At 41.3% G+C, this 15,016-nt stretch overlaps 1 protein-coding gene across 5 annotated transcripts in view; it reads right to left on the bottom strand.

The window, feature by feature from the left end:
- MCPH1 (microcephalin 1) overlaps nucleotides 1-11,842 on the bottom strand; it is a 236,894-nt gene extending 225,052 nt beyond the window's left edge. Inside the window, exons 1-3 of one of the 5 annotated variants that reach the window (XM_067721971.1) lie at nucleotides 11,402-11,841; nucleotides 10,276-10,367; nucleotides 6,941-7,059 (exon numbers count right to left, since the gene is read on the bottom strand). In XM_067721971.1, the coding sequence (XP_067578072.1) occupies nucleotides 6,941-7,059; nucleotides 10,276-10,367; nucleotides 11,402-11,441 (251 nt within the window). In that variant the 5' untranslated portion in view covers nucleotides 11,442-11,841. Of the gene's footprint in view, nucleotides 1-6,940; nucleotides 7,060-10,275; nucleotides 10,368-11,401 lie in introns of all 5 variants that reach the window. The other 4 variants (XM_067721969.1, XM_067721970.1, XM_067721972.1 and 1 more) reach the window with 4 other exon arrangements.
- Between the last annotated feature and the right edge of the window lie 3,174 nt (nucleotides 11,843-15,016).

Genomic DNA, 15,016 nt, shown 5'->3' with positions numbered 1-15,016 from the left:
ACATTTAATTAATGGACTTAATAACAGAATGGAATTGATGGAAAAAAGAGTCAATGAAATTGAAGAAAGATCAACTTGGAGAGAAAAAAGATGACTGAAAAACAATAAACAAAAACCAGGGCATTAGGGACAAGTGGGAAAATGTCAAAAACTTTATCACACAGGAGGGACTGGCAAACCATGGCCTGCAGGGCACCCGGCCCACCACAACGTTTTATAATAAAGTTTTACTGCAACACAGCCACACCCATTTGTTTGTTCTTCTCCAGGGTTCTTTCCACACCAGGGCCTGCAGGGAGCAGCTGAATAAAGACTATGCGGCCCATAAAACCTAAAATATTTACTATCTGCCCCTTTACAGAAAAACTTGGCCAATTCCTGATATGCAGCTAGAGTAGTACCAGAAAAACAGGCAGGAAAGATATTTGAAGAAACAACGGCCCAAACTAATCATGTTTTTAGAAAAAAAATGTATAACCTCATACATTAAAAAACCTAGCAACATCTTAACAGAGTAAGTTAAAAAGCACCACACTTAGACACTGAAACTTCTGAAAACCAAAGATAAGGAGAAAAACTTGAAAGATGCCAGAGATAAAGGACACATTACTTACAACGCAGAAATTATTTAAAAGACCACAGGCTTCTCATGAGCTACCAGAGGACAGAAGACTCTGGGAAAACACCTTTAAGCAGTTGGGGAAAAAAAAAACCAAAAACAACTGTCACCCTGGAATTCTATATCCATTGAGAATACTATTCACTAAATGATGATGGAATAAGGACATTTTCAGATGGAGAAAACCATGGAAATCTACTGTCATCTGATTAAAAGAAATGCTAGACTGCCAGAACTGAAGGGAGAAATAAACAATTTAACATTAACATTTGGAGACTTCAATACCCCAATTAGTAACGGATAGAAACGGGACTTCCCTGGTGGCGCAGTGGTTAAGAATCCGCCTGCCAAGGCAGGGGACACGGGCCTGAGCCCTGGTCAGGGAAGATCACACAGGCGCGGAGCAACTAAGCCCGTGCGTCACAACTACTGAGCCTGCGCTCTAGAGCCCACGAGCCACAACTACTGAAGCCCACGCGCCAAGAGCCCATGCTCTGCAACAAGAGAAGCCACCACAATGAGAAGCCTGTGCACCGCAATGAAGAGTAGCCCCCGCTCGCTGCAACTAGAGAAAGGCCACGTGCAGCAACGAAGACCTAATGAAGCCAAAAATAAATAAATAAATAAATTTAAAAAAATAGAACTAAACAGATCAAGAAACAAACAAGAAACTTAGAGAAAGCCCGCGTGCAGCAACGAAGACCTAATGAAGCCAAAAATAAATAAATAAATAAATATACTTTTAAAAAAAATAGCACTAAACAGATCAAGAAACAAACAAGAAACTTAGAAAACAGTATAAACCAACTAGATCTAACAGACATCTATATATGGAACATTCCATCCACAACAACAGAATGAATACACATTCTTATCAAGTACACATACGACATTCTCTGGGCCAGATCAAATGTTAGGGCATAAAAACAAGTCTCAACTACTTTAAAAAAAAGAACTGAAATAATATAAAATATGTTTTCTACCCATAACAGAATGAAATTAGATACCAAAAACAGAATGAACTTTGGAAGGCTCACAAATATGTAGAAATTAAACAAGAAGCTACAAAATAACGAATGGGTCAAAGAAGAAATCACAAGAAAAAATGGTAAATACTGTGAAATAATTGAAAACAAAAATATAATATATCAAATTTCAAGAGATGCAGCTAGAGCAGTGCTTCGAAGGAAATTTATAACTATAAACACATATTAAAAAAAGACTAAAGATTTCAAATGAATAATCTAATGCTCTACCTAAAGAACTAAGAGCAAACTGAACCCAAAACAAGCAGAAAGAAGGAAATAATAATTATAGTGGAAATTAAAAACGTACAGAAAAACAATGGAGAAACATCAACAAACCAAAAGTTGGTTCTTTGACATGATCAGTGAAATTGACAAGCCTTTAGCTTAGACTGATCAAGACAAAAAGAAGTGATTACTAAAATCAAGAATGACTTTGGTCTTTTTTTTAAGGTCACTACTGACCTTATCAAAATAAAAAGGATTATTACAGAATACTACAAACGAGTACATGCCAACAAATTAGACAACCTAGATGAAGTGAACACATCCTAGAAAGACACAAACTACTCAAACTGACTCAAGAAATAGAAAATGTGAATAAACCTATAACAAGAGATTGAATTAGTAATCAATAACCTTCCCACAAAAACAAGCCCAGGCCCTGATGGCTTCACTGAAGTTCTACCAAATGCTTGAAGAATTAACATCAATTCTTACAAACTTCAAGACAGAAGAACACATCCCAACTCATTCTATGATGCCAATACTGCCTGACACCAAAACCAGAAAAAGTCATCACAAGTACTGACCAATATCCCTTATGAATACAGATGCAAAAATAAAAGTACTAGCAAATTGATCCAGCAATTAAAAACAAATGTATACAACATAACCAAGCAGGATTTATCCAAGGAATGCAAGATTGGTTCACCATATAAAATCAATCAATCTAATACACCACATTAATGGAATGAATGAAAAAAACCCCACATGAATATTTCAATAATTGCAGAAAAAGAATTTGACAAAATCCAACATCTTTAATGATAAACAAACAAACCGAAACAAACCAAAAAAAACTAAGAATAGAAGGAAACTTCCTCAACCTGACAAAGGGCATCTATAAAAAAAAAAAATCCAAAGTTAACATCTCACTTAATAAAGAAACACAGAAAGCTTTTCTCCGAAGACTGGGAGCAAGACAAGGATGGTTACTCTCACCACTTCTATCCAACATCGTGCTGGAGATTAGGGTCAGGGCAATTAGAAAAGAAAAGGAAATACACAGCATCCAGATTGGAAAGGAAGAAGTAAAGCTATCTCTATATACAGATTACACAACACTGTATACAGAAAATCCCAAGGAAATCACAAAAACATTTTGAGCTAATAAACAAGTTCAGAAAACTTGCAGAATACAAGATCAACATACAAAAGTCAGTTACATGTCTATATTTTAACAACTAAACAGTGAAACAATTCCATTTATAATAGCATCAAAAAGAAAAAAAAATGAATAAATTTAACCTAAGAGGTGTAAGGTTTGCACCCTGAAAACTACAAGGCATCACTGAAAGATATTAGACAGCCAAAAAAATGAAAACACATCCAATGGCCATGGATTGCAAGATTAAATACTGTTAAGATGGCAATACCTACCTAATTAAAGACTCAATGCAATCTTTATCAAATATTAGTTGCCCTTTGCTTCTCCCTGAAGTTGAAGCTAATCCTAAAATTCATACAGAAATGCAAGGGAATTGGAAGAGGCAACCAATCTTGAAAAATCAAAATTGGAGGAGTCACACTTCCCAACTTCAAAGCTTACGGTAAAGCTACAGGAATCAAGACTGTGGTGCTGGCCTAAAGATACACACAGATCAATGAAACAGAATTGAGAATCCAGATATAAACCCATGTATCTATGGTCAATTAATTTTCAGCAAGGGTACCAAGACAACTGAATGGGGAAAGAACAGTCTATTCAACAAACAGTGCTGGGAAAACTGAACAACCACATGCAAAACAGTGAAGGTGAAGCCTTACCTCACACCATGTGCAAAAATTAACTCAAGTATAACTGCAGACCTAAATGTAAGGATAAAACTATAAAACTGAGAAGAAAGCATAGGTGTACATCTTTACATCCTGGGATTAGGCAATGATTTCTAGGCTGTGACATTTAAAACACAAGCAACAAAAGAAAAAAATAGACACAATGGACTTAAGAAAAATTTTAAAACTTCTGTGCTTCAAAGGATATCAACAAGAAAGTGAAAAAATAACCCACAGAAAGGGAGAAAATGTTTGTAAATATTGTATCTGATAAGGGTATTATATCCAGGATAAAGAGCTCTTACAACTCAACAAGAAAAATAACCCAATTTAAAAAAGATGGACGAAGTATTTGAATAGACATTTCTCCAGATATACAAAAAGCCAGTAAAACCACGAGAAGCGGCTCAACATCTCTGCTCATTAAGGAAATACAATTCAAAACTACAGTGAGATACCACTTCACATTCACGACAACACCTGTAAACATGAAAGAGGGATAAAAACCCTCATACGTTACTGGTGGGAATGTAAAATGATGCATCCGATCCAAAAAGTAGTCTGGCAGCTCCTCAAAAAGCTAAACAAGCAGTGTCCATGCGACTCATCAATTTCATTCCTAGGTGCATCTATACCCAAGAGGATTGAAAGTATATATTCACACAAAAACGTGTACACAAATGTTCATAGCAGCATTGCTCTCAATAGCTAAAAAGTGCAAATAACCCAAAGGTCCACCTGCTGAAGATAAGCAAAACATGGTCCATCCTTATAATGCAGCCACTCAAAGGAATAAAGTACTGACACAGGCTACAATACGAATGAACCTCTAAAACATATGCCAAGTGAAAGAAGCTGAACATAAAAAGCCACATATCGTACGATTACACTTACATGAAATGTCCAGAACAAGCAAATTCAGAGAGACAAAGCACAGATTAGTGGTTGCCAGGGGGTGGGGCTCAGGGGACAGTGGGGAGTGACTGCTAATGGCTATGGAGCTTATTTTGGAGTGACACAAATGTTCCTGAACTAGGCAGTGGTAACTGCTACAAATCTTTGTGAACAGAATATATTAAAAACCACTGAACTATACACTCAAAGGGTGAGTTTTATGGTATGTGGACTTTATCTTAATTAAAAAAAAGAAGAAATACCAAACATAATTCACACTGAAAGGAAATAAGACCAGAGGACACTCAGATCCTCAGAAATGAAGAGCAAGCATAAATACACAGATAAATACGAGAGAATTTTTTCTCTTAGTTTACTTAAAATACAGACAACTGCTGAAAGCACAGTGACAACACTGTCCTGTGAGCTTGTAATGCATATAGATGTGATACATATGACAACAGTGACACAAAGGATGGCAGGGCAGAATTACCAGGTTTCTATATTTTATATGAAGTGGTACAATATTAAATCTAAGTAGACTCAGAAGTTAAGGATCCATTTTGTAATCCCTAAAGCAATCACTAAAAATAAAAAAGAGAATGGAAAGAGTTTTAGTTCAAAAACTAACAGATCAAATAATCCAAAGTAGGGAAGGAAAAGGGAAGAAAGGAACAAATATATTTCCCGCCTTTGCTCGAAAGGCCAAGAAGCCGTGATACTCCCTGGCCGCGAGCCCACCAGCACCACATCTTAGTCTCTGATACTATTCCCCACTCAAAGGAATCACGGTCTTTGCAGAAATGGCTGGCGCCAAGGCTGGGGTAGAGCAGGTACAAGGTGTCAGATGGGACACGTCACAGTGACACAAGAATCAGCTGAAGGGGCTCCCTCTACCCAAATCTGAACCATCTGAGCACCAAACAGACAGGAATGAACTACAAGCCACTGAAGACTACAGGAACCCGGCAGTTGACACTAATCGGTTAACCAATCAGTGTGGGAGAAGAGCACGCTCTTTACTATGGTACACAGCTGGGCACAGCCGGGGGAAACAGGAGGAAGTGCTGAACTTGGAAAAGAGTCATCTTGTAAGATTCAGAGTTAAGGTTGGTTCAGGCAAGAGTCATCACCGACGCTACACCTGGGGGGCAGGGGGAGCAGAATGTCTGCATGATCTTAAATTGCCTTCCCACAGGTAGCTTATCAGTCTCAAGGGAAACAACAGCCATTACACAGTGGAAAAAGCAGCAAACACCTTGCCAGGTGACCAAAATTAAGATGCGGATGAACACTGCAGGTCTCTGGGTAGGCACACCTCACTCATGGAGCCTTCTGGGTGGGAAACCATAACCTGGGTCTAAACACGGGGCACAGGTCACATCCAAAATGAAGAACATCTCATTTTAAACAAAAGGGTGAGGCTGGAGTTTTCAAAACTGCCCAGGCCACAGAAGATAAAGAAACGGAATCAATGGCCATGCCTTACTGTTAAAGTTTTTTAAATTAATAGCCTTTATTCTTCTGGAGCAGCTTCACACATCAACAGCCAAAGTCTATGCCTTCCTTATATTTTACATCACTGCTTTCATGTAAACTCACTCTAGTTTTCTAGAAAAGCAGCAGTATGCCTCCTTTACATCTGGATTTCAGGGAACTCGATTTATATCATCTGAAACCCCACTACCTCTGACCTCAACCTCCTCCTAAGCTTCCTCTTGACCACTCCTGTATGGGCTCAATTGTGTCCCTCAAGTTCACATGAAGTCCTAACCCCCCAGTACCATAGGACGTGACTGTAGTTGGAAATGGGGCCTTTAAAGAGACAGTGAAGGTTAAATGAGTCACTGGGGTGGGCCCTAACCCAGTGGGACTCGTGTCCTTATAAGAAGAGATGAGGGCAAAGAAACACGCAAACCAGGTGAAGACACAGAAATAAGATGGCCATCAGCAAGCCAAGGGGAGGCCTCATAAGAAACCAACCCTGTGGACACCTTCATCTTGGACTCCTAGCCTCCAGAACGGTGAGAAATAAATTTCTGCTGTTTAAGTCTGCAGTCTGTGGTATTCTGTTACAGCTGCCCTAGCAGACTAACACAATCTGCTTCCTTATTTTTTCCTGAATACACCACACATACCCCGTTCTCAGGGCCTCTGGGCAGGCTAGGAGTTATACCACACCCATCTTGCGACTCAGGAAACTGAGGATGTTAAAAGACCCTAGTAAGAGGCAGAGAAAAGATGGCAATCAAACTTTATCTGGTTCTGTGATTCATGCAAAATACCTCCACACTCTACCAATACTAAATAACTTAAGGGTAAAAAAACAAAAGAAACGACTTACTTTTCAACCCAGAGCACTGAGACGAGCTTCACCCCTCTCTTCTGCGCTTTGGCCCAGGTGCTCTGGTACCCGTCTTTGAACACAACGTGAGTTACTTGTTTGTTGAAAGTTTTTGAAACCTGCAGACAAAATGCAGAAAACGAAAGTTAAAGTACTGTTATACTATTTGCACAGTTTCTTAAGTACAAGCCAGTGTCACTCCTGTGACACTGCATTTGCAAAAAAATAAGCAACAAAATAATTAGCAAAGAGTATCAAAGTATAAAAAGGATAATACATTCCTACCACTTGAGTTTATTCCAGGACTGCAAAGTTGGTTAACAACAAAAAGTCAATCATTATTATTTACTACATTAACAAAGTAAAAGAGAAAAATCACAACCACCTCAATATATGCCAAAAACGCATTAAAGTTAAAAAGTTTATTCATGAGGAAAATTCATAGTAAATTAGGATCTGAAAGTTGGTACAAAACTGCATGATGGGAAATGCTAAAAGCTTTCCATTGAGAAGAGGATCCAGATGAGGATGCCTGGTATCTCCATTCTATTCAACTGGCCCCAGCCAGTGCAGGATGGTAAGAAAAGGAAATAAAAAGTGTTAGGATTAGAAAGAACAAAAATAAAACAGTCCTTTGCACGTAAGGTTCAATTGTGCACACTGTTAACACCCCCAAAACGCCACAGAATTCATAAATGAGTTTGTGAGAAACTCACTGAGAAAACTTACCGTTTTCTGGACACAAGGTGATTATGAAAAAATGAACTATTTCTATATAACAGTGGCAGTTAGAAAAAAGAATTCAAAAGATACCATTTATGACAGCATCAAAAACAACCGGAGAAAATTATAAAACATTACTGAAAAAAAAGAAACCCAAATCAACAAAGGCATACATCATGTTCATGGGTTAGAAGATTCCATTTTATAAAAATGTCAGTTCTCTCCGTACTAGTCTGTTGTTATCAATCCAATACCAATCAAAATCCCAAAAAAGCTTTATGTTGTAAACGGATAAACTGACTCTAAAATGTATTTGGAAAGGCAAAAGGCTAAGAATAGCCAGGACACCTTGAAGAACAAGGGGAAGACTTATTAAGAGTTATGATAAAGAGTAATTAAGACAGGGTGGTTTGTCGTGAGAACAGACTATATGGACACAGAAACATGGTTACCTGACTGATGACAAAGGTGTTACTGTGTAGCCTGGCTAAAGGACAGTCTTTTCAATCAATAGTGTTGAGATGAATGACCACCCACATGGTCAAAATGAAAATGGGAAAAAAATGAAAACTACTTCACACCATACGCAAAAATTTAAATCTAAATGTGAAAGGCAAAATGATAAAGCTTCTGGAAAATAACAGAGGAGAAAAATCCTCATAACCTCGGTGGAGAAACAAATTTTTTAAAACAAGATACACACACAAAAGCTCACCACAGAGAATAAACTACTTTACAATTATCATCAAGACACCGTTAAGAAGGTGAAAAGGCAAGCCACAGAGTGACAGAAAATATTGCAATTCATATGGCTGACAAAAGGGTCAACGGAGAAATACAGAGAATGCTTACAAATCAAGAAGAAAAAGAAAAACCCAATGGAAATATGAGCTGGAGACTTGAACAGGGTTTTCAAAGTAAATATGTGAAGATGTGCAGGAAAATGCAAATTTAAACCAGCATGCTATGCCCAGAAATGCACCGGGATGACTGAAGGTAAAGACAGACCTAACCAAGCAGATACAGCAGCGGAGCTTTTATATGCTGGCAGAATGATAAACTGATTCAACCACTGCAGAAAAATGCTAGGAAATCACTGATAGTTTTCTCAGATGTGACAACAGTCTTCCATCACACAGAAGTGTCCTTGCTCTTAAAGATGCAGACGAAATGTACTTAGGGGCAAATTATGCTACCTGCAACCTACTTCCAAATAGCTGAGGAAAAAATACACATATAAATATACTGTTTAGAAAGACAAGAGTCAAAGCAAGTATGTAAAGATGTTAATTGCTGGATCTATGTTCACTGCACTATTCTTTCAATTTTTCTATTTGAAAATTTTCTAAATAAAGGCGAAAAAAAAAGATTCAAGAGATCTAAGACCTTAATACTACGCTCAAAAGCCATTTTGCCAATTCCTGTGTTCCACGGCTTTTTTTCTCAGCCACAATAACACATGTAGCCCAAGTCTGCAGTCGGTATCATCAGGTGGAAACTCTCCCGGATTCCTACCTTCCAGTGTCAGAAAAAAGGTGTCTTCTCAGGTTCACAAGCAAGCCCCGCCCTGCATTCTGGCTGTCCTCCACCCTAATCTGCTCTTGGCCTTTACATCCAGTCTCGTCAGGGCAGGGACCAGGGTGAGTCAAAGGAAATTCGGGAGCACACACGCTCTGCCTGACGGTGAATGCCGCCTTGCAGTTTCCCTGATGTCCTTGCTTCACCCTAATCCCTGCCCTGCTACCATATTAATCTCCCCCTTCGCCAGCCTATCAGCCACCCTCCCCCAAATCCCAACGTCCACACACACACACACAAATAAACTCTGTTCACAGCTGAACTCACTCAGAGAGCGTCTGCCTTCACCATCTCCATTCCTCGGGTCTCCATGATTCCCGGGCTAATTTCCACCCGCTTCACCCAGTTCCCTGAAAACTGCGATACGCCCAACACTGACCTTAACAGTTCTCAAGCCTGAATACTTCCCAATCGTAACTTTTCTTAAGATTCTATAGTGTTTTAAAATTCCATCCCTGAAGCCCGTCCCTCCTCCAACTTCCAGGCTTGTCTTCTGGATTCTCCTGGCATCCTTCTCCGCCTGGTTCCACGGCTCCCACCGCCAGCCCTTGAAATACTAAACAGGCTCCATCTGCAGCACTTTTCATGCTAACCACCTGGGTCGTCACCACACCAGTGGCTTCACCTGACCCTTAAGGCCTTGACGCCTAAACCACTATCTCTAGCCCTGAAAATCTCAAGCTCCGGATCTGTACATCCAAATGTCTATCAGATACTTCCAGTATACCCCAAATCCACAACGTTTCCGTTAAAGAGCAGTTCCTTTTCCTGTATCCCGCACTTTCACCAACAGCATCAGGCAGCCAATGGCAGGACCAATATTTTTATCCTCAAGCTCTCCTCTCCCATCACGTACAAGCCCAACTGTTCTCAATTCTTCATACCATGGCTTTCTTCCTCCTCCTGCCATTTGCCCACTGTCTTCTTTGTCCTTCGTGTTCTAAGTCAAAACTCTCAAAATAAGAAAATGCAAGTAGATCTCCGTATGTTTCAGAGGGCTGTCAGATGCGGCACTAGTAAAATGAATTTCCTACCTTTGCCCCCATGTCCGCAAGTTGATTTGTAAATGTCTTTGAATAATTTTCTGTTCCACTGGCTGACCACACTTCTACATACGCCACAACATCTGAAAATGAACAGATACTAGTGTGAAATATATCTGATATTCCAGCATACCTCGCCCAAGGATTTCGATATTTTTCTCTTGTTCTATTTACATTCAAATGTAAGTTTTACATTTCTTCTGTTAAAAGCCTATTCAAAATAATATTAGTGCTATTAGAGTTTTTAAAATTTCAAGGGGAAAACAACTTTACCCATACACACGTCACCGTTTACATTCTCAACTGGATGGTCTTCCCAAAATTCCTAAAACCAAAGCCTAACTTCTTCTAGTGCAAGAGCCTGTTTTCTGTAAAGAACCAGAGAGCAAACACCTGAGGCTCTGAGGGCCGTATAGCCACTCAACTTCATGGCTGTCGCACAAAAGCAGCCAAAGACAACACATTAATGGGCAAGCATAGCTGTGTTCCAACAAAACTTTATGAACAAGGCAGTCTGGGTTTGATATAATTTTCATCTGTCCTCCCGTCTTCTGCTCCCCCGCCCCCAGCCATGTAAAAAAGGCAAAAAGCCGCCTTCACTCGCAAGCCCTACATAAAACAAGCAGCAGGCAGGATCCAAGGGGCAGGGAGCGTAGTTGACTCGCGCCGCTCCGACCCTGACGCTCTCCAGGTGTGCCTGGAGGCGGTGATTGCTCACTCAGCGGCCGAGACGCCAACACTGACAAATGCACGCGAGGGGCGCTACCCTTTCTCCCCCCGATATCACTACTGCTCTCCCCCCAAACCCACCTGGCCAAAGACGCCAGAACCCAGAAAACGGTGAAAATCAAATCCACCCACGTCTCCCACCCCGCCGCGCGTCCGCACCGCCGGCCCCACCGGACCGAACCCACGTGGGGCGACTCCGGCACTAGGCTCGGAGACACACCCCACCCCACACGGGTGGTCCCGGCGCCGAGGCCGGGGACAGCCCCCAGCCCCCGGGCCGACTTCCGGGAGGGCCGGGTTGCGGGCCCCGCGCGTTCCGCGAGCCCGGTCCCAGCGCCTCCCGACCCCGGTACCCGTCCTTAAGCCGGCTCGACCCCCACCCGCTCACCTTTCAGGACGGGGCCCCCGAGGGTTTCGGGGGCCGCCATGAGGGTCGGCGGGGAGCTCGCCGCTGCTGAGCCGCGAGCCTGACGGAGCGGCGGCACTGAGCATGCGCAGCGCGGGCGCGCGCCGCTCAGCTCCTGCTGCGCGGAAATCCGTTGCTCCGCGTTTTCTAAACCGCCGATGGAAGGCCGCGGTGGGGGAAAATAAGGCCCACCCTCGCGAGAAGTGGAGACAGGCTCTTCTCGCCCAGACTCACATCCCCCGCAGGTCTACACTGCGGGTCAGGTCACGCGCGGGGACCCCGGGCCTCCGATATCCGCACGGGGCCCCGGATCTTCGATTCCCGCCGCGGGGGGGGGGGGTCCCTGTTGCCTGGCCGCCTCCTCGAGCTCTGCGGCCCGCAAATCCCGGAGCGGATAAATCCTGGCGGGAGTGGGCGAGCCCGACTCTCAGGAGCAGCCCAGCCGCCTGCCGCTCTGCCTCCGGGTTTCAAACCTCCCGCCCGCTCCCCTGCAAGCCCCGCCCCCCGAGGGCTGCGCGCATGCGCCCCGCGGGGAGACTGTCCCAGCCCCCAGCTTCCTGGCGGTGACGTTTAGGAAGGGGAAGATCTTGCCCACCTGTTGATAAGTTCTCTGTTTAATCTGCCTGAAACACCGAACTAGTTAAAGGACTCATGCCGTATGTAGTGTAAAAAGTTTCATTTTCAATGACCTGAGTACCATCTTTGTGTTCTATCATGTAGGATATAGTCTATTCCCAAGCTTAAAGAAAATAGTAATCTTAAAGGGATTCCCTTATAACCAAATGGTTAGAAGAACGGGCTTCATTCTGAAATCAGACTGGACTTGGAGTTTGGAGGCTAATATCAGCCACTAACTAGCTATGAGATGTTGATGAGTTACTAACACTCTCCAAGCTTCATTTTCTCATAAAAAAGCAGTAATAATAGTAGAGATAACTAATGTTTAGCGAGCACTTATCATGTAAGTGATGTATGATCCAAGTTTAGACGTATTATCAAAGTTAATCCTCCCTATGAGGTGAGTGTTATTATATAGCACTTATATGTATTTCCTCCTGGCTTCTCACTAAAACTGTTATTTTTATAGGCATTTATTATTGTAACCTGGAGACTAACAGTGGACTCCTCCTTTGCCCACCCCCCCTTTACAATTAAAAAAGCTTTCTCTTTATACTTTGTGTCATTTGATGCTTACAATGGGCCCTGATAGGTAGAAAGTAAGCAATATTATACAATTTATACCATAAGTAATCAGGTTCAAGAGAGGTTACCTGACTAGTCCAAGGCAACAAACAGCTAGTAACAGATGATGTTGGTTGGAACTGGAAACTATACAAGTTTAGTTCTTTCTACTACATCCAGTGGCAGGGTATGTGTACAAGAATATCGACTGCTCATCTTTCACTCTTTCATTCATTCATTCATCCCTAGTTGTTATACCAGCTGTTAACAGGATCCAACGAGCCCACTGTGGTTCTAAAGAATCGCCTTGAGTATATACAGCTGCCAAACCCCACTTCCCGGACTCAAATCTCTGGTCAATAACTATACCACTATCACAAATTGTTGACCTAATAAACTCTACTCTGAGGAAATGGGGGACACAGTCTACTTGGGAGTGTGAACTCAGCTCAAGAAGGAATAACAAATAACAAAAAGTGTTAAAATATGGGTAAATCTAAATGCACTTTGTCTAAATGACAATAACAAAAATAGATTGTATAAAACAATAATAATAGTCTCATGAGGTTAAAATACAGTGTACAGAAGTCCCCCCTTATCCGTAGTTTCAAGTTCCAAGGTTTTAGTTACCCTCTTCTGATTTGATTGACTACCTCTTCACATCAGGAGACTCTATCACCTAAGCTAAGTTGATGTACACCTCATCATTAAGAACAAAGTTAATTAAACTACTGGGTTCAAAGAAACGTGACCTTGGCACTAATATAGTGTAGTTTTATTTTTTGTCATTGTATTTCTATTTGGGGTTTTTAATAAAATAACCTAAAGAAAGGATCTAGTGAAGTCTAAAATAAGTTATCCATGCTTCTACATTTTTGCTCTCTGCAAGAGGATCAAAGATGAAAGCCATTTTTCTCTGCCAATACTCACAATAAAAGGGATAAATACTTGAAAGCCCTTTATACACATTCAGGACAAAGGGAAGCTGAAAATATTGACTTTCGTGAGATGCACACTTCAGGTCAGCAGGTGGTAGGTTTTCAGAGGTTCCTTTCTGACAACTGACCACCTTTGGACAGGAATTGGGATGAGCCCATCTCTGAGAAATCCTGCAGACAAGTCAGATACAGGGCCCAGGTCTTCAGAAGGAAACCCTGGTGCCCCGGAGTCTGAAGTTCCCTCTGGAATCTTCCATTCTTTTTTTTTTTTTTTTAATTTATTTATTTATTTTTGGCTGTGTTGGGTCTTCGTTGCTGTGCACAGTCTTTCTCTAGTTGTGGCGAGTGGAGGCTACTCTTCGTTGCGGTACGTGGGCTTCTCACTGCAGTGGCTTGTCTTGTTGCAGAGCGTGGGCTCTAGGTGTCAGGGCTTCAGTAGTTGTGGCACGTGGGCTCAGTAGTTGTGGCTCACGGGCTTAGTTGCTTCACGGCACATCGGATCTTCTCGGACCAGGGCTCGAACTGTGTGTGTCGTGTTCCCTGCATTGGCAGGAGGATTCTTAACCACTGCACCACCAGGGAAGCCCTGGAATCTTCCATTCTTAACAGTACTGCATCAACATTTAGGGCAGAAGTGGATCTGTTTTCCTAGGAGTTCATGAATTTCAAAGGTGAGGCACAGATCGCTGAGTTACATTTTCCTTTATGGTGTTTCTACAAAAAAAAAAAAAAAGAAAGAAAAAAAGAAAAAAGACAGTGGAGAGAGACTTGACTGGAACACATTAAATGTAGTAGAAAACTTTAAAACTTTATGATCTCCTAGTGAAAATATAAATCTCTAATTATTAGTATTAAAAGGGAATTTAGCATTTTCTTTAATAATAGCAAAATATGCTTTCCTCAAACTTAAAATTCTTAAAAATAAAGGTTTGATGTGTTCTAAAATGAAAATATTATTTGATGGTACAGAATAACTAACATGCTTGTCCTCAAAAACTTGAAAAAATTGTGAAAACCATGAATACATGAATTTAGTGAATGACTGAAAAAGGAAGAAAGGGGAAAAAATGCAATGAAAAATTGAAGAACTGAAATGATTTGCAAGAACAATAATGAATTATTTTAGTTTTGTGTCTTGGTCATGTTTTACAGCAATAAAAATAGTACTTTATAGCTGACTGAATAAGTAATGTTCTTATCCTAATAAACTCAAATATGAGTTCAAATAAGAAGGATTTCTTACGAGCGGAGGGGCGTTTTTACCTAGACCAGCCACTTCGCTTAATTGCCAGGAAATATGTCGTTCATTATCTTTAATCCTCCCAGGATCTATGTAAAATTCAATCCGAAAAACCGAACGATACTGCCCTTTCTGTGAGTAGAACAGATGAAACACAGTGAGACAGATCTCCAGGGAGCTGCTTCTCTGCCAGTGCTGGCTTTTTTTTTTTTTTTTAATGTTGTTTTCAGTTACCCC

The sequence above is a fragment of the Pseudorca crassidens genome, chromosome 21 (assembly GCF_039906515.1).
Source record: "Pseudorca crassidens isolate mPseCra1 chromosome 21, mPseCra1.hap1, whole genome shotgun sequence".
Lineage (NCBI taxonomy): Eukaryota > Metazoa > Chordata > Mammalia > Artiodactyla > Delphinidae > Pseudorca > Pseudorca crassidens.
This window is presented reverse-complemented; position numbering and strand designations above follow the sequence as displayed.